We start from the raw sequence: 25,918 nt of genomic DNA on the forward strand, positions 1-25,918 counted from the left end.
ATAGATCTTTCAATTTTTTGTGTAGATGGGTCGCGGTCCCGACAAGTTTGGGAAACACTGCCCTATAGGGTACAATAAAAACAAAACTTACATATTTTTAAGAAATACGATTAAAAGTGATCATTATTATTAAAATAAAAATTTTAAACAAACACATTTTAAACAAAACACTTTGCTCTTATTTAGAATTCATATTATTTAAAGTATTCTTGTATACCACAAAAAGTTAGGAAACTGAATATGTCTTCAACACCAAAATGATTTTATAATATCCAATCGATTTTACCATATAAAATTAACACTACAGTATTAACTTGAACTTAAAATAGATTTGATTTTCCGAAGCATTTAATTTTCTTTTTATTTAAAACTATATCCAAACATAACTTTTTGTTTCTTCGATAAAAATATCTTGCAGAATAGCATATAATATAAAATATAGCATATGATTTAACTAGAAAGTATACACACATATGGGTGTAGCTTAACTGAAATATTGTTAAATCAGTTATATATTATACTTAGTTAAAATTGATAATTGATATCACAAATATCAATACGATATTTTTGTTTTTTTCAATACGATTGTTATTTTTTATTGTTGTTTTTTCTTCGGTGTTAATTTTTGACTGATTGCATTTGAAATTTTCCCTAAAATGAAAACAATATAAGCAAAAAAAAAAAAAAACAATTGGCAATTATATTTCGGTCGCGGGTTATCAGCGCGCCAATAAGGCGTCACATCTTCTGAAAGCTATAGTAGTTTTTATCTGATATGTCACCTACTCTTGGGTATAAAAGATCAGGAGCCGCCATAAGAGTGCATCAGTTGGATCCTATTTGTCGATTCCAGAATTACCATGAAGTTCTTAGCAGTCGTTACCGTGTTTGTGCTCGGCTTGCTGGCTATTGCCAACGGTAAGTAAATATTTGTTTGGTTGCATACTTGGTTAAATTATTTATTCTATATTATTACTTAGCTACCCCTTTGTCGCCCGATCCTGGAAATGTTATTATCAGCGGTGAACTGAACTGCGATGTCACTGGAGGCAAATAGATGAGTTCTGGCCAAAATGCTTTGGAGGTTGACAGGCTTACTAGTTCATAATGCAAATGTTAATAACGTTGCACTAGATTTCAACTTTGGTGTGAAATAAATTGAAATCAAAGAAAAAATCCCAATAAAAAAATCTTACAATTACATAGTTAAAAAAGTTATGAATGTAATTATATGCAGTTCGATTTTAATTAACTTTTATCGGTAAAATTAAAATATACCACGAATGTTACAGGCGATAGGAACGGGAATCGATGCTAGTGATGCCACCTCCTGACCCGTCTCCTCCTCCTCCTATTGTGCTAGATTCTCAGCGATCAATATTCTGACCAAATGTTCTATGTACTTTCTGGTAGAGCTTAATATATATAATACCAAAAAACCTTAAACATTTAGAATAGAGATGATTAAAAACAAGACAGGCAGCTAGCTTCGGCAAGCCGAAGCGTATATACCCTTGCAGTCGAACAAAATACATAAAGGCTAAACAGCATCGAAGCTATAACGTTTTTTCTATTAATTTTGCATATATTTTCGACTATTGTTTATATGGCAGCTATATGATATAGTCGTCCAATTTTGATGAATTTCAATTCGTTATTCAAGAGTCGTTAGAAAACTCTATATTTCAAAAATCATAACTTTCTGATGAAAAACAAGGATGTTATCATTTAATTTCCCTTAATTCTAAATAGATTTTTCGATCTTTCCTATGGCATCGAATTAAGCTTCATAAAAATCGGACAACTATATCAAATAGCTGTCATATGAACAAGAGTCGAGCCTTTATGTATTTAGTTCGACGTATTTGATGACCGCAAGGATATATAAGCTTCGGCTTGCCGAAGCTTGCTTCCTTTCTTGTTTTTTTTTTCATTATCTGCATATCTTTACCCAAGCCAATGCATTGCAATGTAGACTTATACATGGACGTCAAAAGTAAGTTTTTAATTTATTGTAAGCTCTCAACGAAGCCCATTATATGTTTGCTTCGAACAACTTTGATAGATAGGAATGCTCTAGCTCAAACTAACTCCATATAATTTACAATTGCAAATTAGAATTTAGCAGTTTTCGGTCGCCGCCCCCGCTGATGCTGCAGCCGACGCAGTCCTCGTTGTGCAGGTAGGTTCCTTCAGGCAGGAGACCACTGTACCCATCAGGATACCGGACGCCGCCGTCCAGTACTTTGGCTGAAGCAGGTGGTGGACTTGCCACCGGCTGTTGAATGGGCCCTTCCAAAGCATTTGGATAGGCGCTGGGGGAGTTGATGTAGACGGTTCCCTGTCCCGGTCGGCCAGTTCTGTAGATTTCACAACCTACCACCACGTTTTCCGCAACCGGCGGACTGCAATCCCGGCAGACTCCGCCGAAAATCACATTTTCAGCTGTGGATCACAATAATAGCAGGTGAATTGTGCGGTTGAAATAAATCCATCGCAAGCTTACCTGTGACCTGGGAAACTAGAACAGCGGCAATTGCAAAGGCCAAAATCAGGCACTTCATTCTCGATCTGGGTAAAAGATGAGTCTGCTCGAGGCACAGGAAAACCGAAAGCTTTAAATGCATATTGTAGCGATCTCAAACCCAAAGACAGGAAGGTGAGAGATAAAGCCCAAACAAAATTAATTGAGTGGTAATTCCACGATCGGGGAATTCCAGAAGTCATTAAACACTCCAGCTTATGTTGTGATCTTATTAAGCTAGAAAATAAACGCATTTATGCATGTGTATGCAGTTGATTTCTTATCTTGCATTTCGTCATATTGTTGACACACAAAATATTTTTAGCACTCCTTCGTAAGTGGTGATCTCTCTAAGCTAAAAATAAAAAACAAACGTTTGTGCAAAGATTATAAAAACAGAAAGATCGCTTATATATGTATTTTTTATAATTTGATCATTTATGGATGTTAAATATAATATTTGTTAAAATATTATATTAAAGTAATGTAAATTATGTAATCTTGTAAATACAATTTTTTTAAATAGTAATAATATTCTAGTTATATTTAAAAACTAAGTACAAATAAGTAATAATTTGAATGAAATATTGTTACATAAATATTCTTCTAAGTTTAAATTGTTAATTGATATCACAAATATCAATATGACATTGTCTTTTGATTATATGTATATTCTACTAATATTAATTTTATATTTGTAATGCAAATTCCATACAAGCTTTACATTAATCTCGTTTCTATATCTTAATATGTATATTATTTAATGGATTATTCATGACTATGTTTTTTCGTGAAAAAGCTAATCACAATAAATTGTTATTATTTATTGTTGTTTTTTCTTCGGTGCTAATTTTTGACTGATTGCATTTGGGATTTTCCCTAAAATGAAAACAATATAAGGAAAAAAAAAACAATTGGTAAATATATTTCGGTCGAGGGTTATCGGCGTTATAAGCTTTAGTTTTCTTTATCTGATATGCCACCTACTCTTGGGTATAAAAGATCAGGTGCCGCCATTAGAGTACATCAATTCGATCCTATTCGTCTGTTCCGAATTTACCATGAAGTTCTTCGCAGTCTTCGCAGTGTTTGTGCTCAGTTTGCTGGCTATTGCCAACGGTAAGTAAAACTTTTTAGTTGCCTTCTTCAATTTATAATTAATCTTATTTTATTACTTAGCCATCCCCATGCCAGATCCCGATAATATATATATAAACGGTAACTGCATAAACTGCCATATCACTGTAGGCAGAAGTGAAGAAGAGTACGATGATGATTGTTCCAGATGGTGCTGCTGATCAAGTATTGGGTCTTCTTCGCTGCATTGACAACTTCTGAGTGAAATAATAATAATACAGAAATGAATAGAACATATGGAATATTTATAAAATATATATTGTATATCCATTATACATTTATTTTGCATTTTAGTGACATGAATTAAAAAACCAAACGTTGATTTATTCAGCCTATTTGAAATATGATATCCGTTAAATGTATTTAAAATGTATTTAACGTCATAGCTTCGATATTGTTCGATATCAAGCATGTTGCTTAACATTAAGCCATTCGTTTCAAAAATTGATACATCATGTAACTGCCCTAGAAATGAGAAAATAAATGGAAAGTTTAGGAAAACTAGAGGAGTGCTCTTTATAAAAATTTTTGCGAAATAAAATGTTATCCATTTTTGAACAGGAAGGGCCAACAAATTAAATAAAAATTCAGCATATCAGGATTTTTAAATGTGGAAACTTATTTACCTTAAAACTTTTTTGGTGCCCATTTTACAATTAACATCGGTAAAATCGATATAAAAAAAAAAAAAAACATTTGACGTCAAAAGTAAGATTTTAATTTATTGCAACTTTGATAGATAGGAATAACTCCAAAGAATTTACAATTGCAAATAAGTAATTAGCAGTTTACAATTGCAATTAGTAATTTGCAGTTTTCGGTCGCCGCCCCCGCTGATCCTGGCAGGAGACCACTGTACCCATCAAGATACTGGAAGCCACCGTCCAGTACTTTGGCTGAAGCAGGTGGTGGACTTGCCCCCGGCTGCTGAATGGGCCCTTCCAAAGCATTTGGATAGGCGGTGGGGGAGTTGATGTAGACGGTTCCCTGTCCCGGTCGGCCAGGTGAATTGTGCAGTTGAAATAAATCCATCGCAAGCTTACCTGTGGCCTGGGAAACCAGAAGAGCCCCAAATGCAAAGGCCAAAATCAGGCACTTCACTCTCGATCTGGGTAAAAGATGAGTCTGCTCGAGGCACACGAAAAACGAAAGCTTCATACCCGTCTCGTTAGCTTGTTATCAAATGCATATTGTAGCGATCTCAAACCCAAAGATAGGAAGGTGAGAGATAAAGCCCAAACAAAATTAATTGAGTGGTAATTCCACGATCGGGGAATTCCAGAAGTCATTAAACACTCAAGGTTATGTTGTGATTTATGCATGTGGATGCAGTTGATTTCTTATCTTTTTTTGACATACAAAATATTTTTAGGACTCCTTCGTAGGTGGTGATCTCTCTAAGCTAAACATTAAAAACAAACGTTTGTGCAAAGATTATAAAAACGCAAAGATCGCTTATATATGTATTTTTTATAATTTGATCATTTATGGATGTTAAATATAATATTTGTAAAAATATTATATTAAAGTAATATAAATTATGTAATCTTGTAAATCCAATTTTTTTTAATTAGTAATATTTTTCCAGTTATATTTAAAAACTAAGTACAAATAAGAAATAACTTGAATGAAATATTGTTACATATGTATTCTTCTTAGTTTAAATTGATAATTGATATCACAAATTGCATGCAAGCTTCACATTAACCTAGTTTTTATATCTTAATATGTATATTATTTAATGGATTATTCATGACTTTGTTTGTTTTCGTGAAAAAGCTAATCACAATAATTTGTTATTATTTATTGTTGGTTTTTTCTTTGGTGCAATTTTTTGACCTGTTGCATTTGGGGTTTTCCCTAAAATGAAGACAATATAAGCAAAAAAAAAAACAATTGCTAATTATATTTCGGTCGAGGGTTATCAGCGCGCCAATACGGCGTCACATCTTCTATAAGCTCTAGTTTTCTTTATCTGATATGTCACCCACTCTTGGGTATAAATATCAGGTGCCGCCTGATATGGTGCAACAGTTGGATCCTATTCGTCGATTCCAGAATTACCATGAAGTTCTTAGCAGTCGTTACCGCGTTTGTGATCGGTTTGCTGGCTATTGCCAACGGTAAGTAAATATTTGTTTGGTTGCATACTTGGATAAATTATTTATCCTATATTATTACTTAGCTTCCCCCTTGTCGCCCGATCCTGGAAATGTAATAATCAACGGTGACTGCCTGAACTGCGATGTCAGTGGAGGCAAATAGATGAGTTGTGGCCAATATGCTATTGAGGTTTTCAGGCTTACCAGTTCATAAAGCAAATGATTACAATGTTGCACTAGGATTAAACTTTTTTGTCAAATAATATGAAATCAAAGAAAAATTTACAATAAAAAAAATTCTTGCAATCAAAAAAGGAATTAATTGTTGTGGTTAATGTTGGAATGTTCCAAGAATGTTGGAATGTACCAAGGTTCCTCCGGGATAGGGTCGGGTTGGGGTTGAAGTCATCTTCTGAGCCGTCTTCAGTCGCCGCCCCCGCTGATGCTGCAGCCGACGCAGTCCTTGTTGTGCAGATAGGTTCCTCCTGGCAGGCGACCACCACGTTTTGCGCCACCGGCGGAACACAATAATAGCAGGTGAATTCTGCTGCTCAAATAAATCTATTAAATGCTCACCTGTGGCCTGGGAAACCAGGACATCGGCAATTGCAAAGGCCAAAATCTGGCACTTCATTTTCGATCTGGGTGAAAGATGAATCTGCTCGAGGCAAAACACTAAGCATTGTGTTGATGTTTTTGAATTGATTTCTTGACTTGCATTTCACCTTTTGTCGAGAGCTTTGATTGCTAAAAAGTAATAAACAAACGTTTGTGTTTCAAATTTTATTTATTTTTTTTTTTATAATTTGTTAACTCTTAGTAATGTATATTTTTTATATACATATTGTAATATTCTAGTAATTTTAGATATCTAAGTAATTTAAATTATCTATTCTTTCATCATCAACAATTATATATTTAATATTCTAGTAATAATTGATAGTAAAAATGATATACATAGCTTACTCACATTAATTTGATACTTGTAAGATTAATTATCAATTGATGATTATGATATCAATTGTAATAGCAATTTGGTGTTATAAGTTTAATTTGGCATTGTAATATTAATTAAATGTTTGTTATATCCGATTCATATTACTCCACTTAGCATTGTTATTTCAGCTCTATATTATAAATTTAATTTTATATTTTATTATAAATGTATGGTATATTGATATTAAATCGCAGTTACGAAATTGATTTGTTCAATAATTATATCTTAAATCTACAATCACAATAATTTGCATAAGCAGTAACATCATATAAAAGCAGACTTAATTTAATTTAAAAAAAAGGTAAAAAGCCTTTACAAATCGAGGTCGAGGGTTATCAGCGCGTCAATATGGCGTCACATCCTTTCATAGCTCTTGAGTCTTTTTTAATCTGATCTGTTGCCTAATCTCTACTATAAAAAATCAGGTATCGTCAGTCGAGTGCATCAGTTGGATCCAAGCAAGGGCCCCGTTCACCCAGTCGTCTGTTTCAATCTGTACCATATTCAATATGAAGTTCTTCTTGGTCGTCACCGTGTTTGTGCTCAGTTTGCTGGCTATTGCCAACGGTAGGTAAAAATTTATTGAGTTGCCTACTTCCATTTATTATAAATCTTATACTATTAATTAGCCGCTCCTTTGCCTGATCCCAATAGAATACAAATAGGACGTGACTGCAAATACTGCAATTTTTTTAATTCAGGAGGCCCTGGTGAAGAACTCTATTACGATGATGAATGAAATTATAATATAAATAATACTACAGAAATTAATAGAATTTATGGAATATATATTAATTTTCTATTTCCATATACATTTAATTTACAGTGTTTTAAATGTCCTGGATCAACAAACCAAATGTTGATTTAATCACCCCCTTGAATGAATTTAAATAAAAATGAATTTAAATAAAAACAAACCAATATATAAGTGCTATGAAGCTGTTGTGTTTTACGATATCTGCGCATAGCCATGGCCAGCTGAAGCTTATATACCCTTGCAGACATCAAATATATCGAACCATATACATAAAGGCTAAACAACATCGAAGCTATACCCATATGATAGCTATATGATATAGTCGTCCCATTTTTATTATTATAATAAAAATATTATAATAAAAATATAATAAAAATAATAATTTATAATTTCAGTCAGAAGTTTGCAACGCAGTGAAGGAGACACCTCAGACCCCATAAAGTATGTATATTCTTGATCAGCAACACCATCTGAATCGAAATACGTCTGTACGTCTGTCCGTTTGTTTCTCTTCAAACTAGTCTCTCAGTTTAAAAGCTATGTATCTTGCTGAAACCTTACAAAAAAAAAGTTGTGTAGTTGTTTTTGATCAGATCGACTTGATTTCTTTCAGATGGCGTTTTCTAACTACTATTGAATTTCGGATTAAATTTTATCAAAATCGGATAACTCTTTCATATAGCTGCCATAGGAAAGATTGAAAAATATATATATAAACAATGGAAAAACAATGTAACGTCGTTGTTTTTAACCCCATGGGCATGCATTTCAAAACATGGATCTTTTTAATAACCCTTGAATCGAGAAAAAAATTGCATTAAAATCCGACAACGTTATCATATAGCTATCATAGGAAAGATAGAAAAATGTATATAGAAATAACGGGAATAAAATTATAGCATCGTTGTTCTTCATCAGACAAGCACCATTTTAGGAATATGGAGTTTTCGAACGACTCTTGAATTACAAATTAAATTTGATCAAAATCGGACAACTATATGATATAGCTGCCATATGAACAATAGTCGAAAATATGGGAAATGTATAGAAAAATCGAAAGAGCTTTGATGTTTTTATGCAAGGGTATATGTATAAGCTTATTTTCTTGTTTAATTTATTGTTGATTTTTCTTCGGTGCGAATTTTTGACAGATTGCCATTGGTAATTATATTTCGGTCGAGGGTTATCAGCGCGCCAATATGGCGTCACATCTTGTAAAAGCTCTATTTTTTTTTATTTGATCTCTTACCTACTCAGGGGTATAAAAGACCAGGTACCGCCATTCGAATGCATCAGTTGAATCTTATTCGTCTATTCCGGATTTACCATGAAGTTCTTCGCAGTTATTATCGTATTTGTGCTCAGTTTGCTGGCTATTGGCAACGGTAAGTAATAAATTGTTTAGTAGCCTACTTGGTTATACATATTATTAATCCTATATTATTACTTAGCTTACCCCTTGTCCCCTTGCATTATGAATAAAGGCGGAAGTGATAAAGGCGGACAAGGTGAAGATTACTCCTATGACGGGGATGAATGATTCAGATGGTGATGCTGATCAAGAATATATGTACTGTGTGGGGTCTCCTTTACTCCTTTGACAACTTTCGACTGAAATTATAATATCATAGAAATACATGGAATATATGGAATGTATGTTGTATTTATATTTCCTGTGTACATTCATTTTGCAGTGTTTTGTTTGGATTTAATAAAAAAAAAATGTTGATTTATTTAGCCCATTGTTCGGAAAATGTATAGTATTTTTATCCGTTGAATAAATGTATTAAAATAAAAAAAAACCAATGCATGTGCTATGAAGTCTATTTTGTTTTACACGATCAGCGGATAACAGCACATTTTTGTTATAAACATGAAATAAAGCTATTTTTTTCTTGATATCTTCCAAATTGTAATTCTAACTACATTTTAATTTCGAATTAAATTTAATCAAAATCAGATAACTATATCGTATAGCCATATATATATAAAAAAAAAGGAAAAAATGATTATGTCGTTGTATCCTACGACCATGATTTTTAGAACATCCAATTTTGTAACTATCCTTGATCAAAAAAAAAATATCTTAAGAATCGGACAACTATATTATATAGCTGTCATAGGAAAGATTGAGAAATCTATATATATCGAAATATATATTCAGGAAAATAAAATGATAGGATCGTTGTTTATCATCAGACAATCATGATTTTTAGATTTACGACTCCTGAATTTCAAATTAAGTTTCCTAAAAATCGGACGACTAAATCATAAAGCTTTCATAAATATAAAAACTTAAAGCAGGTTCTCACCTTGATGGGTACAAAATCGATTTTTTCTGCTTTTCATATAGATATATGTTTTAAAAATGTGCTCAAAAAATTTCAGATCAAAGTTTGATAAATTACAAGAGTTACAAGCCTTTACATGAAGCACATGTCGGGCACCGGTTAACTGAGGCCAAACTGAAGGCGTTGGGATTAACCAATCGTCATTAAATTTTTTTTTAAATGTTCCTAATTGTTTCGTTTATCTAATGAACTAGGATTATCTAAAAATATTGAAAACTGTTTTTTTTTAGAAAATAATTAGTGAGAAAACAAACGCGAAAATCGTAATTTTTTTCAAAAGCTAATATTTGCAATATTAATTTTTCAATTTTTTGGCCCCACAAGGTAAGAACCTGCCTTAATAAATGTTTTTTAGCCTTTCCAAAGCTAGCTTCATTTCTTGTTTCAATATAGATTTCTCAGTTTTCAAATTATTTTCAAAATAAGTTCTTCATGTTTCAGGCATAAAGAGAAAAATTAAAATGCATTTATTTTTTACAAGTTGGGCCCCATTTCATATAAACACGACTGTTTTTGCCATTTTGTTTTGCTTGTCAATTATAAAAAATAAATGAAAAGTCTTGTTAATGAAATAATTACTTTATTAATTTTCAGTCACCGCCCCCGCTGATGCTGCAGCCGACGCAGTCCTTGTTGTGCAGATAGGTTCCTCCTGGCAGGCGACCACTGTACCCATCAGGATACCGGACGCCACCTCCTGGTCCTCCAACAGCGATACGTGGTGGAGCTGCCACTGGTCGGTGGATTGGGCCACCCAAGGCACCTGGATAGGCGCCGGGGGAATTGATGTAAACGGTTCCCTGTCCCGGACGGCCAGTTCTGTAGGTTTTTCCACCGACCACCACGTTTTCCGCCACAGGCGGACTGCAATCCCGGCAGACGCCGCCGATAATCACATTTCCAGCTGTGGAGCACAATAATAGCAGGTGAATTGTGCGGCTGAAATAAATCTATAAAGTGCTCACCTGTGGCCTGGGAAACCAGGACAGCGGCAATTGCAATGGCCAGAATCAGGCACTTCATTCTCGATCTGGGTGAAAGATGAATCTGCTCGGGGCACACGAAAACCGAAAGCTTTTAAGCGTTCTCGCTCGCTTTGTTATTGAACGCAGATTGCAGCGGACTCAAAACAAAAGGCGGGAAGGCGAAAGATTTAACCTGAAACCAGTTCAATTGACTGGTAATTCCACGCTGGGGGAATTCCAGAAGCCACCAAACTCAAGCTTTTGTTGTGATCTTATTTAGCTAGAAAATAAACAAAAGTATGTCTGTGTATATTTTGTCAAAATACTGAACAATGTGTTGATGTGTTTGAATTGATTTCTTGACTTGCATTTCACCTTTTGTAGAGAGCTTTGTTTGCTAAAAAGTAAAAAAAACAAACGTTTGTGTTTCAAAGATCGCAAAATCGCACAGATTAAATTAAAATAATATTTATACTTTTTTTATAATTTTTAACATTTAGTTATATGTATACATTTTTTATATATTATAATATTCAAATAATTTTTGATTTATAAGTAATGAAAATGATCAATTCTTTCACTATCAACTACACATATCAATTATGTATCTTATTACTATTCTAGAAATTTTTTTATGTTTAAAAATTGCTGACTTGCTTATATTACTTTGATATTTGTAAGATTAGTTATCAATTGATGATGATGATAACAATTGTAATAGCAATGTGGTGCTATAATATTAATTTGAAATTGTATTATCAATTATATGTTTGTAATCCGATTCATATTACTCCACTTAACATTGTTATTTCAGCTCTGTTGTATAATATTAATTTTGATTTTTTCTTATTAATGTATGGTATATTAATATAAAATTGCAGTTACGAAATTGATTTGATCAATATTTATGTCTTAAATCGATAATAACATTAATTTTTTAATTTAACATAATATCTGCAATATATGCAATAACATGAAAAGGTAAAAAGCGTTTGCAAAACAATTGGTGATTATTTTCGGTCGAGGGTTATCAGCGCGTCAATATGGCGTCACATCCTCTCCTAGCTCTTGAGTCTTTTTTAATCTGATCTGTCGCCTACTCTCTACTATAAAAATCAGGTACCGCCAGTCGAGTGCATCAGTTGGATCCAATCAAGTGCCCAGTTCACCCAGTCGTCTATTTCAATCTATACCAGAGTCAATATGAAGTTCTTCTCAGTCGTCACCGTGTTTGTGCTCGGTTTGCTGGCTATTGCCAACGGTAAGTACTAATTATATGTTTTCTTACTTGGTTATTTTATTAATCATATATCATATATCATATAGCTTCCCCCTTGTCGCCCGATCCTGGAAATGTGATTATCAACGGCGACTGCAAGTACTGCAATGTTCGAGGAGACTAAAATATGATTTTTGGCCTGAATGTTTTGGATTTTATAAGTGAAATCAGTTCATAATGCAAATGTTAATAATGTTGCACTAGAATTTAACATAGGTTTTAAATAAAATGTAAACAAAAACAAATTAAAAAATAAAAAACGCTTTCCTACCTACACAAACGTGAGAAATGTATTCATTGTTTGAGGGTTTTAATAATTATAAAAGTACCAAAATCAGTTTGCTATCAATCAAGTTGTAACGAAAAAAATAAAATATTTCCATAAATATAATACTTATTATTCACCTTAAATCTTATGAAACGCAATGCATGTTTACATAGCCTGATTTGAAATTGCTGATAAGGAATATATATTACCTATATTATATACTATGTGTATTGGTTTTTCTTTTAAAAATGTTTTATTGAACGTTTATTTTGTAATTTAATTTGGTGATTTAACCACGAATGTTACAGCCGACGCAGTCACTGTTCCGCACCAAGGTTCCTCCGGGATAGGGACGGGAATCGATGGTGGTGACGCCACCTCCTGACCATCCACCTCCTCCTCCTCTTCCGAGATCAATGTACTGACCCCCTTGGCGCTTCGAACGCCTTCCTATGTACTGCGATCCCCCAGATTGATGAAGTGACCAGCTGCCACCAAGGTCATCATCGTCATCCTCCTCCGAGGAAGATTGCCTGCGGGCTGGAGTGGATTTCGACTTGGGCTTGGCAGTGGTCCTGCCACCACCTCCTTTGCCAGTCGAAGGTTTGTGGGTGGTTGTGGCGGTGGAGGTTGTGGTTTTGTCGGTGGAGCAGTTTACACACTTGCCGTTGATCATGACCTTGCCGGCTGTGGATGAAAAGCAATTAATATTGTGGGCGAAACCCTTAAGTTTCAGAACTAACCGCTCACAAAGGCCAACGTTGCCAAGAACAAAAGCGCAAATAGCGTCAGGCACTTCATTATGCGGCTCTCTAACCTGTTCGATCACAGGCACCTTCTTTTATACCCGTCCCGATTAGCTCCGATTTATAATCTACAATCTATAGTATATATATACAAGTGCATATTAAACAACTCAAGGGTAATATTAGGTATATGTAAGGCCAATGATTTTCTCTATTTTGAGACAAAGCTGAACTCTTGACTGTTGTTGCAATAAAAGATTCAAGGAAACTATTAGATTACTAATTACTTTAAATAATAAAAGTTGAATGACTATAATAAATGGAAACGTTTACTTTGTTCATATTAAATGGCCAATATTAGGTATATATTGGATAAAATATTTTGAGCTAAAATTGAAGGAGACTCCATTTTGATTTTCACATAATAAATAGTTGATTAATTAATAATAATATATTTTACAAGAAAATAAAATATATACAAGTTAAATTGGAATATTACTTAAAAACATATATTTTTCGATTTGATTTTATTTTACTGTTCACTTGGTGCTACTTAAAAATTGTCTGCACGTGCTGACAATTTCTAAACACATTTCGATTTAGAAAAATAAATGCATATATTGTATGTTATTATGACCCAGTGTTCGATTTTATTTGAGCAGCAAATTATAGGAACAAACTAAAGGTAAATAACACCAAATTTAATCGTAAACAAAAACATAAAGCTTTAAAGACTTTTATCTGGTAGATGGAAAAATGAAATACATCTGTATACTTGCGGTCGTAGACTCTGGCCAATTTGGTTTCTACCCAGTTAGCACACTTATCTGCTTCCCCGTAAACACTGGACTGGAATTTCCAGATTTAAATACGCAAAAACAAAGTGCTATTGAGCGGACAATAACGGGGAGGTCTAAACTTTCTGTGTTTTCCCAAACGCGCCACATACGCCGAGGGTTATCAAAAACCTTTCGTCGGCCCATTGCACTTGAGTCGTTCTACGACGAGCCGGCAATCAGCTATATAAACTCAGGTCTGCCAAGCAGAGAGCATCAGTTGAGTCCAATCAATTGCACAGCGCATTTAGCACCAAAACCGGATCCACAAGTCCACCAATCCAGAATCAATATGAAATTCTTCTCAGTCGTCACCGTCTTTGTTCTCGGTCTGCTGGCTCTCGCCAACGGTGAGTGAAGTCTATTCGTTAATAGATCGCTAAATTAATTCATTAATTTGTTGTTTATTCCCAACAGCCGTCCCCTTGTCGCCCGATCCAGGAAATGTTGTTATCAACGGCGACTGCAAATACTGCAATGTTCACGGTGGCAAGTAGACAAGGTTTTTGCCCGAGGATCAACACAAGGCCATAACTTACCTCAAGTTCACCAGACATCATTCAGATAATCGTCTTGTACAAAAATTAGACCTAGGATTTAGAAAAATGACAACCATACAAAGACAAAAATAAAAATGAAAAACACCTGAATCTATATTGTTTATTTTTACTTAAAGAATAATATTTGGTTTTTTAATTCGATGATAACAAGTTCTTCGAATAAAAATTGATTTACAGAAAATAACACATTGATCTTTATGAAAAAGCTTGGACTTAATGGTTTATTTTTTGGATTGTAATTTAGTTTACAACTTGTATTAGTTTTAGTTTACACTGACACATTGCACATTCGCACTGTTGCCTTTTAAGAAAATGCAGGTGATAATTTGCATGAAAGACAAAACCACGTATCTTTTTAGTAATCTCAGACACAAAGTTGTTTACTTTTTATAAACATTACTGTTGGAATGAAAGGGTATACCGCATTTATTGAAAGGTTTGTCACATAAAGAAGAAAGCACTTGAGACCATATAAAATAAATATGTTCTTGACTAAAATAAAACTTATATAACATCATCTAATAATGTCAGTTTGACCATCAGGAATTTATTGGGATTCAAAACGTAGCATAGAAAAATCGATTCAAAATAATAACATATTTATATTATATTATTCATTAATTTTTCGCGCTTTTAAGAATTGGTCATCTTAGTTAAAAGTATCTGATAGTTGTTTGTACTTTATAACGTAATAATCAAACTTTTTTAGTTAGTTATTGTATTGTGTCTTAAATAAATCTTAAGCTCCAGAAGCGCATTGGAACTGAAAACCATTATTAGTAAGTCTGAGAATTGTGATAAGGAATTTGTAATGCTTTGTGGGAGACATTGCGACCGTATTAAGTATACACATATTATTTCCTTAATGAGTTGAAACGTCCTTCCATTTGTTTCCTCACCTGTTGATTAAAAATATGAACTTTAATTTGTTATATAAAAAAGTAGTTGTTTTTACATTTAATACACTGTAAATAAATTGAAGAAAAGTAGAATTTCTGTGCGTGCGTTAAGTACATTAGCAAATTATATGATCGGCTTACTTAAAAGACATTACAAAAATTAAATGTTGTTCCATTTATCTGTTCATACAAACAATATTTTAATTTTTTAAAGAGTAACCAATTGTTGAGTCCCTAGAGAATCCCTTGACAAGCCAGAGTCTTTCCAACTTACCAACAGTCCCAAGACAGAATTCTAGCTAATAAACCCGGTGTTAATTTAGAGGTTTTGCGTAATTGATTCGACAGAATTGAACACGTTGAACAGGTCGCAAATACTTGGAAAAGATCGCAGGGGCGCCAAGTGGATTGAAATCAGGTTTGCAATCTGGTCAGCGCACGTGAACAGAGTCTCGCTCCGAACGAGCTTGGATTTCCCTTTTTGCCAATCTCGCAGCTCGGGTTATCACTCTGCACTTGTTTACGCTCAGTTTCATTGAGAACATCGCACTACTGCATTGGGATTTTCTGATGTGAGCGATTCGTTCTGGGTGAGCCCCAATCTTGACCAGACTTTTCCCGGTGTCGCTACAGCCAACTTGATAAGACAGACCGCTTTTGCCCTATTCACTCAGGTCTAGGGCTATATAAGCAGTCGATTCCTCTGCCAACAGCATCAGTTGTCTTCTGAAAATCCTCTTGCTTCAACCGCAACAACAAACCACAAAACCAACAACATGAAATTCCTGTCGCTTGCCTTTGTTTTGGGTCTGCTGGCTCTGGCCAACGGTAAGTAAATTAAATAAAACTATTTGAGAACTGTATTTTATTTATATTGTCAATGTTTGCCCATTTAGCCACCCCCCTGAATCCTGGCAATGTCATTATCAACGGCGACTGCCGCGTCTGCAATGTGAGGGCTTAAACAAAAGCTGAGATGAAGGAACACAAACACAAGCCAGTTGAAGTTCGCACAGCCAAATATTTTTAAGTCATAAAAAATGTAGTGAAAATTCGAAATAATAATCTGTTTAATTAAAACATTTCTCAAAGTAAACCTATGCAATTTATTTAATTATATGGGTTTTTTTAATCTTCTTTCATAGTATATAGGTTTTTCCCACTATTTAAAACAGTTTACAGAAAAGTGCAGTACTAATCGAGTGCAGCAAACATTAAAGCGTTATTATCAATCAGCTCACAATCTGTTCTGTTTCTTGAGGTTACACTGTACATGCCTGTTTAATCTGAGGAATACTATACACTGATTCCATATAAAGAGCAGGGCACTCGAGCTTTCTCGTTCAGAGTTATTCGTAATCCCTAAGTCAAACATGAATTCGATCCAAATCGCCGGTGCTTTGATGCTCCTCTGTTGCCTGTTGGTTGCGGTTAACGGTAAGTACTATAGCTATATAAAAATATATAAATGTTATTTAAATTTTTTATTTATAGCCACACCAGGAAAAGTCTATATTAACGGGAAGTGCATTGACTGCAATAAGCCCGAAAATGATGATGACATAGTAATGCCCATGGCAGGTCAATCTGGTTCTATGTCCTACTCTCTGACATCTGGAGCTATTATTTTTGGAATTATTTATCAATTAATTGGTTCATTAACTATTTAGTTAATTTTTAAATAAAAATCAAAGGTTCACGTAAATCTCGTGTTATTTATTTTTTAACAATTAACATTATAAACTAAAAACAAAATGGTATTAGGTTGATATACATATTCTTTGGACCCAGTATAGTCTGTTCAACTGCCTCCCTATCTTTTAAAGTTTTAAAATCTGCCAAGTACTGCACCTAATGCTTAAAGATAAATTTTGTTGGCGCTTTGGTTTGGAAAAATACCAAGAAAAACCTATACAAAAGGCTTTAAGAAAGTGCCGATTTTGAGTGATTAAAAATAATATATTTTATGCACCTTTTAAGATGTTACTATTTTTTTTTTATAAATGCTTCGATAATAGTCCGAATTTTTTCCAATAATAAATTAATTCATACATTTTTTCCGTCTTTGGCAAGAGATATATATGGGTGATTCCATATCAGATTTACAGTCGATATTGGGAAATTCGATGAGATATTTTTTCATGCTCTTTATCGAAAATAAATCGACACGTATTTTTTATTTGGCTCAGAAAATTTTTTTGACAAAGTTATGATTTTTTGAATTTTTGATGAACTGCCCTTTTTTTGATGACAGTCGCGTTTTCCAGCCCCAATAACTCGAAAACCGTACGTCGCAGGAAAAAAATCTATAGGAAGTAAAAATTTCATCCTTCCTTCTTCTTTGCAAAACTTTCGTGAAAAAATTTTTTAAACAATTTTTCACCACAAAAAGTTCAAATGTTTATAACAAATTCATTTTTCTCCAACTTGGACATTTTTGATTTTTTTTTTTTTTTTCACAATAAATCCTTCAATTTCTTCTGATGAACATACTAAAATTTCAGAATGGGATCAAAATTAGTTTTTGAGTTATAGAATTTTAAAGATTATCATGCACGGTCCGCGTGTCAATTCGCTTCGCGCGCGCATAGTAAGGGTCAAAAAAATGAATTTTTAATGCTATTTAATTCTATAACTCAAAAACTAATTTTGATCCCATTCTGAAATTTTAGTATGTTCATCAGAAGAAATTGAAGGATTTATTGTGAAAAAAAAAAAAAAATCAAAAATGTCCAAGTTGGAGAAAAATGAATTTGTTATAAACATTTGAACTTTTTGTGGTGAAAAATTGTTAAAAAAATTTTTTCACGAAAGTTTTGCAAAGAAGAAGGAAGGATGAAATTTTTACTTCCTATTCATTTTTTTTCTGCGACGTACGGTTTTCGAGTTATTGGGGCTGGAAAACGCGACTGTCATCAAAAAAAAGGGCAGTTCATCAAAAATTCAAAAAATCATAACTTTGTCAAAAAAATTTTCTGAGCCAAATAAAAAATACGTGTCGATTTATTTTCGATAAAGAGCATGAAAAAAATATCTCATCGAATTTCCCGATATCGACTGTAAATCTGATATGGAATCACCCATATGTATATGTTTTTTTTATGCTTGTTTATTTGAAACATTTCTTTAAATATAACAAAAAGTTGAACCGAATATTGCCCGATTTGTTTTCTTTTTTTCTATATACAAAGGTGAAATATAAGATCCTCGATTGTATACCCTTGCAGAGAGTATTATAATTTCAGTGAGATTTCGCAGTAAAGCAGACACCTCATGCCCCATAAAATTAATACATTCTTGATCAACATAAACACCAAAAACGTTGATTTTTATCATACTGAAATGATTTTTTTTTTTAGTGATGTTTTCTAAGACCTTTTTAAGAATTGAATTACAGTAAAGTCGGATGATTTTCATGATATATATCATAAAATATATATAAAAATCGAAAAAAAAGAATGGAACGAAAATTTAACATGGTTGATTTTTTATCATACACGCACTATTTCTAAATATAGAGTTATCTTCCATGGAAATTATCGTAAAAATATAGAAAATGACTAAAAAATCGCCATATCTTCGATGCTGCTGTTTAGTCTTTATGCATTTTGCTGAACATTTTTTTATGACTGCAAGGGTATACCATATACGCTTCAGCACTTTCATTCTGCTTTTTGTAAATTATTTGATTTGTTCTAGTTATCGGCTCTGTAAATAAGTATACCTCATTTCAGGGAAATTTCCGATTAACACCTTCGACCTGTAATTCTATACTACAATTTCCAGGAATTTCCAATAATTTTTAAAATTTAGCTTGAAGGGTTCCTATAAAAGAAGACTTTGAATATTCATTGCCTCAGTTGAAGTTGAACCGCTGCTAACAGAATGAAGTGGATTTCTTTGGTGTTTTTATTTGGTCTGTTGGCTGTAGCTATGGGTGAGTAACCCTAAAATCAAATCTACAACTCAAGTCTACAACTTTGTTTATTTTCTTATTCCAATAGCTTCCCCACTGACCCCCGGTGACGTTGTTATAAATGGAGATTGTAAAAGTTGTAATGTGCATGGAGGCTAAAAGTAACCCATTTCTACAACAAAATAAAATCTTTAAATTTCATAGAAAAAGAATGTTTATTCAAAATTTAAGTCCAAAATTTCATAGCCAATGAATGTTTATTAAAAATTCAAGTCAAATGGGTCAAGCCTTTACTATATAAAGTAAGGCTTTTTTAAAAAAGTAAAGGAGAAATTTTTTTTCAAAATATTTAGCACACTTTAGGATTTTTTAAAGAATGTAAAATTGTATTACCCGAAAAATAAATCACACTAAATTTAACTGTACAAATGATCTTATTTTATTTCATAATAATCAACAATCAAGCTTAAGTTATTAGTTTTAATCGCCGCGAACATTGCAAACTCGGCAGTCCCCGTTGATGATCACATTGCCGGGATTAAGAGGAGTGGCTAAAATAAAGAAAAGAAGGTTTTAACTTGGCTTTCAATCCGGATAATATTGTGTGTCCTTTCACTTACCACTGGCCAGAGCCAACAGACCCAAAAGAAAGGCGATCGAGAGCAGCTTCATATTGCGATTGGATTTCAACGACTAATTTGCAAATCGCTTAGTACAGGTCTCTTTTATAGCCCCGCAAACTCGGATTGATTAGCAAATTGCGCACATTTTCAAATAATGGCACGGCTTTTGGAATATTAAAAAATGCGTCATAACTTGATTTTAACAGCAGTCTATCTCGTTTTATATATCTTTTCAAAAGAACTTTGTGAGAGATTTGCATGAGACTACAATAAACATATACTGATTGATTCCAGAGAATTACATACTTTTATGCAAGCAAACCGTAAATACGTAAAGTTACTGTAAAAGACTTGAATAAATTATTGAAGATTTTTCCAAAAACATATTAAAATTTAAAAAAATTAAAGCAAATACATCCTTAAGCTCACAACATTGTTAAAACAATTTTACCGTCTCACATCAAAAACTAAATCTAAAAACGAAAACCAAACAACAAATTATCTATGGGAACATATGTCAAATAAACAATTTTATTAGTTTTCCCTTCTTAACTTTCGTAGGAAAGCTACTGAAAACATGATCAAATTTTCTCTATTTTAACTGGATTTCAACTTGTCCGATGTGTTTTTGGCATTTGTGTGTCTATGTCCCCGCAAAAAGGTAAATGAACGTGTTTGTGGTCGAATTAACTTTGCCACGCAAAAGTTGATGTAGGTGTGTCTGTCGGAGTTTGTTTATAAGTAAGTCTGAGCGGGAATGGTCCACTCAAAAAAATCTCTAGCTTTAAATATTTTCAATTAGTTCGTGTTAATTTGTTTTTCACTTTCAGCGGACATTTTTGATTACAAGAAAATACCTATAAGTTCACAAACAAAAATATCAAGTATTAAAATTCGATTTAATTAAAATTAATTTTTTAACAGTCAATAATATTAACCATTTCAGCTGACCCATAAAGAAACAATAGCAAATATAGATTAATAACTTTAGTAGTCAATAAATTAAAATTCTTTGATAATTTTAATATATTTATAAAAATCTTCAATAATTTAAAAATGGAAATATTCAAAAATAAAAACCAAAATATTAGTAGACTTTAAATTTTTAAATCCGTTCTAGCTGTGCATGTGTTTTCGCACATGACTGGCAATTAAGCCAATGAAGCATTAAAACCGCCAGCCGAGCTCCATGCAAATTGTGTTTGTTTTTTTTACAGTGGTTCGGGGGGCTTGAGGCGATTGCCAGCGATTTCGGTGGTGGTGGTGGTGGTGGTGTTTTGCTGGTTTCGCGGAGAAAGGTGGTGCAAGTGGGGCGGAGAAAGGGTTCAACTCGAGCACCCAGCATCCACTCATCCACTGGATTAGTGCCGCGTGTGCTAAATGCTGCTGCTGTTATTGTTGTTGTTTTTTTACACAGTTGTCAACGTAAATGGCATCACGGATAAATGAACTCCGGCCAGATGTACGTATACGTACGTAAGTATGTGCTGCACGTGGAAATGTCTGAATGGATAGACGGACAGCCGACACGTGTGCGTTAACAATTTAATTACGCTGCGGTGCGGGCAGCGACAGCTGCCACATGTCTCTCGAAAAAGTTAATCATCCAGTCGAGAGGCTATTCAGGAATTAAAGACGCCCAAGAGCTGACTTTGTGGCACCATTAAAGCGCTAACCGGTGGCCAAAATTTATCGATTGGTGTGAGGTACCCAAATTGTTTATATCAATGAGGCTTTAATACTGTTGCAAATATGATAAAAAAAAAACTTTAGACAAGACCACCATTCGCAAAATGATTGCTAACTTAATTTTACTTTAAAAGAAAAGCTGTGAAGTGATAATAGATGAATATATAATAAATAAATCTGTATATAAATCAAAATATATTTAAAAAATGTATAATTCCAAATAATTGCAATTTCTTTAAACAAGATCGTAAATAACTTTGAAGTGAACAAAATTTATATTGAGTAGGTTTTTTAATAATGTAGGTCTGTGCAGTGTTTTTTGTAAATTTAAAATAAGTTACCCCAAATATTCTGCAGGTACTCTTTTAAAACTTAAGCATTCAACAGCTTTTTGTTTGTTTTTTTAAAGGATTTTTTCCCAACAACTTTAACTAAATTTTTGTTTTTTCCTGTGCACTTATATTTATGTATGTGTAATTGCAACTCTATTTGCCTCAGTTTGAATATAATGGCTTCCTTGGCAGCTGGTTTGCTATTAGTTTACTGTCGACCTGTGGTGAAATTGTTTGGTAAGTGGACCAGAGTCGTACTCAAGCTTATTTAAAGGGGGACTTAGTGGTGTATCAGGTATGGAAACAAATGATACCCATTACTAATATTCTTTAATATTCAAGAAATAAGTTACGTATTCTAGATTTTTTTGGTTTAGGATACAATGTTTTCGTCATACGCCTCTGGAGTGGGCGTGTCTCGAAAAGTAAGGGGAAAGGCATAAACCTGTGCTTTTGAACATGTGTGCATTCTGTTAGTTGATTGCCTAAGCGTCCGTGCTTGCGGTTACATTCTGTTGATTTCTGTTGCCTTTTCCCCACCGTTGGCCTCCTTTATTGTCCTTTTTTTGTGCTGCGGTTAGTTTTATAGCTCTCGCCATTTGGTTTTACGATGCAACCAACTGCGGCCTTATGCATAAACTTGAATATCATATTGTGTTCACTTTTTTGAAGTGAAACTTCTTTAGGCGCGTTATGGATTTTCGGGGACGGAGTAAAACCGATTCATGACCGTCACGAAAATTACCGTCACGAAAATTGCCGTCACGAAAAAGCGAGGATCCCCATCCCTTTCTAACCGCTGACGAACGATGTCTCTATCCTCCTCTATCCTTTCTCGCTCTCAGCGCGCTCTCAGCGCGCTCGCACAAAGTTGCAGTTGAAAAAGGGGTGAGAGGTGTGAATGTCAAAAGGAATTCAAATCGAACAGGTTGCATACAGATATTAATTGGCACCATAATTTCTATCCATTTTATTTGACCTAGAAATGAAAACACATATCGATATGTATTTGTCTTCTTCTTCTTCTCAATCGGTTTGTTAACTTTTGAGAGTCGCCAGCACATTTCGAGACCTCTAAAATGAAGCGTATAATAAGGCTTTTATTCGGTTTCCTACAGAATTTCAATTTTAACAAGAAAGGAAGCTAGCTTCGGCAAGCCGAAGCTTATATACCCTTGCAGTCATCAAATATGTCGAACTAAATACAAAAAGGCTAAACAGTATCGAAGCTATGACGATTTTTCTATTCATTTTCCGTATTTTCGACTATTGTTCAAATGTCGACTATATGATATAGTTGTCCGATTTTGATCAAATTTAATTCGTAATTCAAGAGTCGTAAGAAAACTCTATATTCCAAAAATCATACTTGTCTGATAAAAAAACAACGATGTTATAAATTTGTTTCCATTATTTCGATATAAATTTTTCGATCTTTCCTATGGCAGCTATAAGATATAGATGACCGATTTTTATGAAACTTTTTTCTCAATATAAACGTTGTTAAAAAACTTGATATTCAAAAAATCATGGGATAAAAAACAACGATGTTATCAATTTATTTCCATTAATTCTATATATAATTTTCGATCTCTCCTATGGCAGCTATATGATAGAGTTATCCGATTTTGATCAAATTTAATCCGAAATTCAATAACAGTTAGAAAACGCCATCTTGAAGAATTCAAGTAGATCTGACGAAAAACACCGGCGTGAGAATTTTTCATTTCATTCCCTCGTATGGGAGCTATCCTTTATAGTCGGCCGATCCGGCCCGTTCCGACTTATATACTGCGTGCAATAATTACACACCTTTTGGGAAAGTTTCAGCAAGATAGCTTTAAAACTGAGAGACTAGTTTGCGCGGAAACGAACAGACGGACAGATGGACAGACGGACAGACGTACAGACGTATTCCGATTCTGCTCGTGATGCTGATCAAGAATATATATACAGTCAGCGCCACAAAAAAAGCCGCACTTAAAAAAATTTGGAAATCGTGCAGTCACTATGCTTGGGTTCCCCTAAATTTTATTCTCTGGGCATTATTTTTTTAGGGAGGTTTCCCTTAACTATTTTCGACATAATTTCGTCATTTGAAGAGCGCTATTGCTTAAGTTGCTTTTGGTAGAATTTTTTTGTAAAGACACCAGTAAAATCATGCCAAAGCAAAAGCAGTTCACTGATCGCCATAAAGAAAAAATTATTTTATTGGCTGAACAAAATGAGTCAAATCTGCAAATAGCGGCTGAAACACATTTCAATGAAAGCTCAGTGCGTCGTTTTAAAAAAAATATCGTCAGACAGGTGAATTAAAAAGGAAAAAAGGGACAGGTGAAAAAAAATGCACCACGTCACGTGAAGATCGCTTTATTATGAGAACGAGCCTGCAGAATCGTTTCAAAACTGCAATGCAGATAAGATCTGAGGTACATGAACAGTTTTCAAAAGATATTTCGGAGCGAACTGTTCAACGTCGGCTTAACTCTATGGGAATGTTCGCAAGCCACTTTGCAAAAAAGCCACTTTTGAATACGCGAATGAAAAAAATTGTCTAAACTGGGCCAAGGACAAGAAAAATTGGACTGCTTCTGATTGGTCAAGAGTCCTTTTTTCAGATGAGTCCAAATTTAATCTCATTGGATCTGATGGAATTCTCAAGGTGCACCGTAGACGTGGGGAACGTTATTCTGAACATTGTTGCATAGCCACAGGAAAGCATTCAGCGTATGTTATGGTATGGGGATGCATATCCAAATATAAAACGGAATCAATTTTAATGGTTCAGGGTATGGTCAATGCAGAAAAATACAAATAAATAATTTTAAGAGGAGTTGTGCCTAGCATGGAGTCCATAAGTGAAGAAGAAGATGAACCCATTTTTCAGGATGATTCTGCACCTTTCCATCGAGCGGGATCTGTGAGTTACTCAGTGTCCGATTATTATCCAAACAACTTTTTCAGTTAAATGTAACATTTTTCTATCTAAAGATAACAAATTTGAAGGAAGAATTGGGCATAAAGTCCTTAGATTGGCCAGGAAACAGCCCAGACCTTAATCCAATCGAGAATGTTTGGGCCTATATGGGTGCCAAAATAAGAAAGCGAAAGCCCAAAACTATGGAGGAACTAACACATATTATAGAAAAAGTATGGATACACGATATAACGAAGGAATATTTGTGTTCCATTTACGATTCTATGCCCAATAGGGTAAAATCTGTAATTAAGGCCAAATGCGGCATTTCTTAGTATTAAACTAAATTAAAAAAATATGTCCATTGTTAAATTTCCCAGAATTAAATTTTTTGTTATAGTTAGAAAGGTGTTCAATTGGAAAAAAATAGTTTTTGTTCAATTTTTTCATTATTATACATTTTATGATTTGTTTCCTTAAGTTTTCCATAATAGTGAAAAGTCGTTAAAACTAGGGTGAAACCAAAAAAAAAAATTTTATTAATATTAAAAACAAATTTAAAATAAAAATTGGTATGCACTTTTATTAACATACCATCAGTTAACTTGTTAAAAAAAAAATTGGGCGAATCCGCAATCATATAATGAAACAACAGGCCCTGAAAGTTGTAAATTCGTAAACCTTCAAAGTGCGGTTTTTTTTGTGGCGCTGACTGTACTTTATGGGGTCTGAGGTGTCTCCTTCACTGCGTTGCAAACTTCTGACTGAAATTATAATACCCTTTTGCTCTGCAAGTGTATAAAAATGAGTAGTGATGAAGAAGTTTCACTTCTGTCGTGCGTAGGCTGGACACACCCCTTTTTTCTGTACTTAGGCGCACATTTATGGAATTAAAACATTTTTGGAGGTAGGAACCACTGTAAAACAGTTTATGTTTTAAGTCACTTTAAACTGGAGTTTAATTTGTATTAAAGCAAGCAATTATTAAGCAATTCCCATTCAGTGACATTTTTATTTTGA

General features: G+C 33.7%; 11 protein-coding genes and 1 long non-coding RNA gene across 16 annotated transcripts; 8 read left to right on the top strand and 4 right to left on the bottom strand.

Moving 5' to 3' along the window:
- Window positions 1-860: 860 nt before the first annotated feature.
- Window positions 861-7,698, top strand: LOC108090508 (bomanin Short 1-like). 5 transcript variants are annotated; one of them, XM_017189227.1, is made up of 2 exons: window positions 861-918; window positions 5,847-5,926. In XM_017189227.1, exons 1-2 carry the CDS (start codon window positions 861-863, stop codon window positions 5,924-5,926), a joined length of 138 nt encoding a protein of 45 aa, XP_017044716.1. The 5 variants fall into 5 exon arrangements, 4 of the variants coding, with proteins under 4 accessions (XP_017044716.1, XP_017044717.1, XP_017044715.1 ...); XM_017189228.1 differs by lacking the exon at window positions 5,847-5,926 and adding an exon at window positions 981-1,057; XM_017189226.1 differs by lacking the exon at window positions 861-918 and adding an exon at window positions 5,717-5,784 and having other exon boundaries at window positions 5,847-5,945.
- LOC108090245 (bomanin Bicipital 1-like) lies at window positions 2,102-2,564 on the bottom strand. The gene is made up of 2 exons (XM_017188841.1): window positions 2,507-2,564; window positions 2,102-2,445 (listed from the first exon to the last, which is right to left on the bottom strand). Exons 1-2 carry the CDS (start codon window positions 2,562-2,564, stop codon window positions 2,102-2,104), a joined length of 402 nt encoding a protein of 133 aa, XP_017044330.1.
- Window positions 3,586-3,822, top strand: LOC122320130 (bomanin Short 1-like). The gene is made up of 2 exons (XM_043208342.1): window positions 3,586-3,643; window positions 3,704-3,822. Exons 1-2 carry the CDS (start codon window positions 3,586-3,588, stop codon window positions 3,820-3,822), a joined length of 177 nt encoding a protein of 58 aa, XP_043064277.1.
- Window positions 7,699-8,703: 1,005 nt separating the features above from the next.
- On the top strand, window positions 8,704-9,254 carry LOC108090514. Its single transcript, XR_001771351.2, has 2 exons — window positions 8,704-8,902; window positions 8,969-9,254. It is a non-coding gene; the product is annotated as an uncharacterized LOC108090514 (long non-coding RNA).
- A 1,172-nt stretch (window positions 9,255-10,426) lies between these two features.
- On the bottom strand, window positions 10,427-10,962 carry LOC108090506 (bomanin Bicipital 1). The gene is made up of 2 exons (XM_017189222.1): window positions 10,834-10,962; window positions 10,427-10,772 (listed from the first exon to the last, which is right to left on the bottom strand). Exons 1-2 carry the CDS (start codon window positions 10,889-10,891, stop codon window positions 10,459-10,461), a joined length of 372 nt encoding a protein of 123 aa, XP_017044711.1. The 5' UTR covers window positions 10,892-10,962; the 3' UTR covers window positions 10,427-10,458.
- Window positions 10,963-11,967: 1,005 nt separating this feature from the next.
- LOC108090510 (bomanin Short 2-like) lies at window positions 11,968-12,392 on the top strand. Its single transcript, XM_017189230.1, has 2 exons — window positions 11,968-12,094; window positions 12,160-12,392. Exons 1-2 carry the CDS (start codon window positions 12,037-12,039, stop codon window positions 12,234-12,236), a joined length of 135 nt encoding a protein of 44 aa, XP_017044719.1. The 5' UTR covers window positions 11,968-12,036; the 3' UTR covers window positions 12,237-12,392.
- Window positions 12,393-12,610: 218 nt separating this feature from the next.
- LOC108090505 (bomanin Bicipital 1) lies at window positions 12,611-13,259 on the bottom strand. Its single transcript, XM_017189221.1, has 2 exons — window positions 13,124-13,259; window positions 12,611-13,067 (listed from the first exon to the last, which is right to left on the bottom strand). Exons 1-2 carry the CDS (start codon window positions 13,179-13,181, stop codon window positions 12,670-12,672), a joined length of 456 nt encoding a protein of 151 aa, XP_017044710.1. The 5' UTR covers window positions 13,182-13,259; the 3' UTR covers window positions 12,611-12,669.
- A 917-nt stretch (window positions 13,260-14,176) lies between these two features.
- On the top strand, window positions 14,177-14,612 carry LOC108090509 (bomanin Short 2). The gene is made up of 2 exons (XM_017189229.2): window positions 14,177-14,312; window positions 14,380-14,612. Exons 1-2 carry the CDS (start codon window positions 14,255-14,257, stop codon window positions 14,457-14,459), a joined length of 138 nt encoding a protein of 45 aa, XP_017044718.1. The 5' UTR covers window positions 14,177-14,254; the 3' UTR covers window positions 14,460-14,612.
- Window positions 14,613-16,095: 1,483 nt separating this feature from the next.
- LOC108090513 (bomanin Short 3) lies at window positions 16,096-16,517 on the top strand. Its single transcript, XM_017189233.2, has 2 exons — window positions 16,096-16,249; window positions 16,318-16,517. Exons 1-2 carry the CDS (start codon window positions 16,198-16,200, stop codon window positions 16,383-16,385), a joined length of 120 nt encoding a protein of 39 aa, XP_017044722.1. The 5' UTR covers window positions 16,096-16,197; the 3' UTR covers window positions 16,386-16,517.
- A 209-nt stretch (window positions 16,518-16,726) lies between these two features.
- Window positions 16,727-17,126, top strand: LOC108090507 (bomanin-836). The gene is made up of 2 exons (XM_017189223.1): window positions 16,727-16,858; window positions 16,916-17,126. Exons 1-2 carry the CDS (start codon window positions 16,795-16,797, stop codon window positions 17,089-17,091), a joined length of 240 nt encoding a protein of 79 aa, XP_017044712.1. The 5' UTR covers window positions 16,727-16,794; the 3' UTR covers window positions 17,092-17,126.
- Window positions 17,127-19,306: 2,180 nt separating this feature from the next.
- Window positions 19,307-19,766, top strand: LOC108090512 (bomanin-065). The gene is made up of 2 exons (XM_017189232.2): window positions 19,307-19,358; window positions 19,426-19,766. The coding sequence occupies exons 1-2, from the start codon at window positions 19,307-19,309 to the stop codon at window positions 19,494-19,496; spliced, it is 123 nt and encodes a 40-aa protein (XP_017044721.1). The 3' UTR covers window positions 19,497-19,766.
- On the bottom strand, window positions 19,753-20,055 carry LOC108090511 (bomanin Short 3-like). Its single transcript, XM_017189231.1, has 2 exons — window positions 19,958-20,055; window positions 19,753-19,888 (listed from the first exon to the last, which is right to left on the bottom strand). Exons 1-2 carry the CDS (start codon window positions 20,007-20,009, stop codon window positions 19,818-19,820), a joined length of 123 nt encoding a protein of 40 aa, XP_017044720.1. The 5' UTR covers window positions 20,010-20,055; the 3' UTR covers window positions 19,753-19,817.
- Window positions 20,056-25,918: the final 5,863 nt, after the last annotated feature.

The sequence above is a fragment of the Drosophila ficusphila genome, unplaced genomic scaffold, assembly GCF_018152265.1.
Source record: "Drosophila ficusphila isolate 14025-0441.05 unplaced genomic scaffold, ASM1815226v1 contig_414, whole genome shotgun sequence".
Lineage (NCBI taxonomy): Eukaryota > Metazoa > Arthropoda > Insecta > Diptera > Drosophilidae > Drosophila > Drosophila ficusphila.

Bases quoted from the DNA above. Each gene is read 5' to 3' on its own strand.
- LOC108090245 (XM_017188841.1), bottom strand. From the start codon at position 2,564: ATGAAGTGCCTGATTTTGGCCTTTGCAATTGCCGCTGTTCTAGTTTCC. The intron at 2,446-2,506 runs GTAAGCTTGCGA...TGTGATCCACAG, and splicing joins TCTAGTTTCCCAGGTCACAG to CTGAAAATGTGATTTTCGGC.
- LOC122320130 (XM_043208342.1), top strand. From the start codon at position 3,586: ATGAAGTTCTTCGCAGTCTTCGCAGTGTTTGTGCTCAGTTTGCTGGCT. The intron at 3,644-3,703 runs GTAAGTAAAACT...TTTATTACTTAG, and splicing joins TTTGCTGGCTATTGCCAACG to CCATCCCCATGCCAGATCCC.
- LOC108090508 (XM_017189225.2), top strand. From the start codon at position 7,270: ATGAAGTTCTTCTTGGTCGTCACCGTGTTTGTGCTCAGTTTGCTGGCT. The intron at 7,328-7,389 runs GTAGGTAAAAAT...ACTATTAATTAG, and splicing joins TTTGCTGGCTATTGCCAACG to CCGCTCCTTTGCCTGATCCC.
- LOC108090506 (XM_017189222.1), bottom strand. From the start codon at position 10,891: ATGAAGTGCCTGATTCTGGCCATTGCAATTGCCGCTGTCCTGGTTTCC. The intron at 10,773-10,833 runs GTGAGCACTTTA...TGTGCTCCACAG, and splicing joins CCTGGTTTCCCAGGCCACAG to CTGGAAATGTGATTATCGGC.
- LOC108090510 (XM_017189230.1), top strand. From the start codon at position 12,037: ATGAAGTTCTTCTCAGTCGTCACCGTGTTTGTGCTCGGTTTGCTGGCT. The intron at 12,095-12,159 runs GTAAGTACTAAT...TATATCATATAG, and splicing joins TTTGCTGGCTATTGCCAACG to CTTCCCCCTTGTCGCCCGAT.
- LOC108090505 (XM_017189221.1), bottom strand. From the start codon at position 13,181: ATGAAGTGCCTGACGCTATTTGCGCTTTTGTTCTTGGCAACGTTGGCC. The intron at 13,068-13,123 runs GTTAGTTCTGAA...TTTCATCCACAG, and splicing joins AACGTTGGCCTTTGTGAGCG to CCGGCAAGGTCATGATCAAC.
- LOC108090509 (XM_017189229.2), top strand. From the start codon at position 14,255: ATGAAATTCTTCTCAGTCGTCACCGTCTTTGTTCTCGGTCTGCTGGCT. The intron at 14,313-14,379 runs GTGAGTGAAGTC...TATTCCCAACAG, and splicing joins TCTGCTGGCTCTCGCCAACG to CCGTCCCCTTGTCGCCCGAT.
- LOC108090513 (XM_017189233.2), top strand. From the start codon at position 16,198: ATGAAATTCCTGTCGCTTGCCTTTGTTTTGGGTCTGCTGGCTCTGGCC. The intron at 16,250-16,317 runs GTAAGTAAATTA...TTGCCCATTTAG, and splicing joins TCTGCTGGCTCTGGCCAACG to CCACCCCCCTGAATCCTGGC.
- LOC108090507 (XM_017189223.1), top strand. From the start codon at position 16,795: ATGAATTCGATCCAAATCGCCGGTGCTTTGATGCTCCTCTGTTGCCTG. The intron at 16,859-16,915 runs GTAAGTACTATA...TTTTATTTATAG, and splicing joins CCTGTTGGTTGCGGTTAACG to CCACACCAGGAAAAGTCTAT.
- LOC108090512 (XM_017189232.2), top strand. From the start codon at position 19,307: ATGAAGTGGATTTCTTTGGTGTTTTTATTTGGTCTGTTGGCTGTAGCT. The intron at 19,359-19,425 runs GTGAGTAACCCT...TTATTCCAATAG, and splicing joins TCTGTTGGCTGTAGCTATGG to CTTCCCCACTGACCCCCGGT.
- LOC108090511 (XM_017189231.1), bottom strand. From the start codon at position 20,009: ATGAAGCTGCTCTCGATCGCCTTTCTTTTGGGTCTGTTGGCTCTGGCC. The intron at 19,889-19,957 runs GTAAGTGAAAGG...TCTTTATTTTAG, and splicing joins TCTGTTGGCTCTGGCCAGTG to CCACTCCTCTTAATCCCGGC.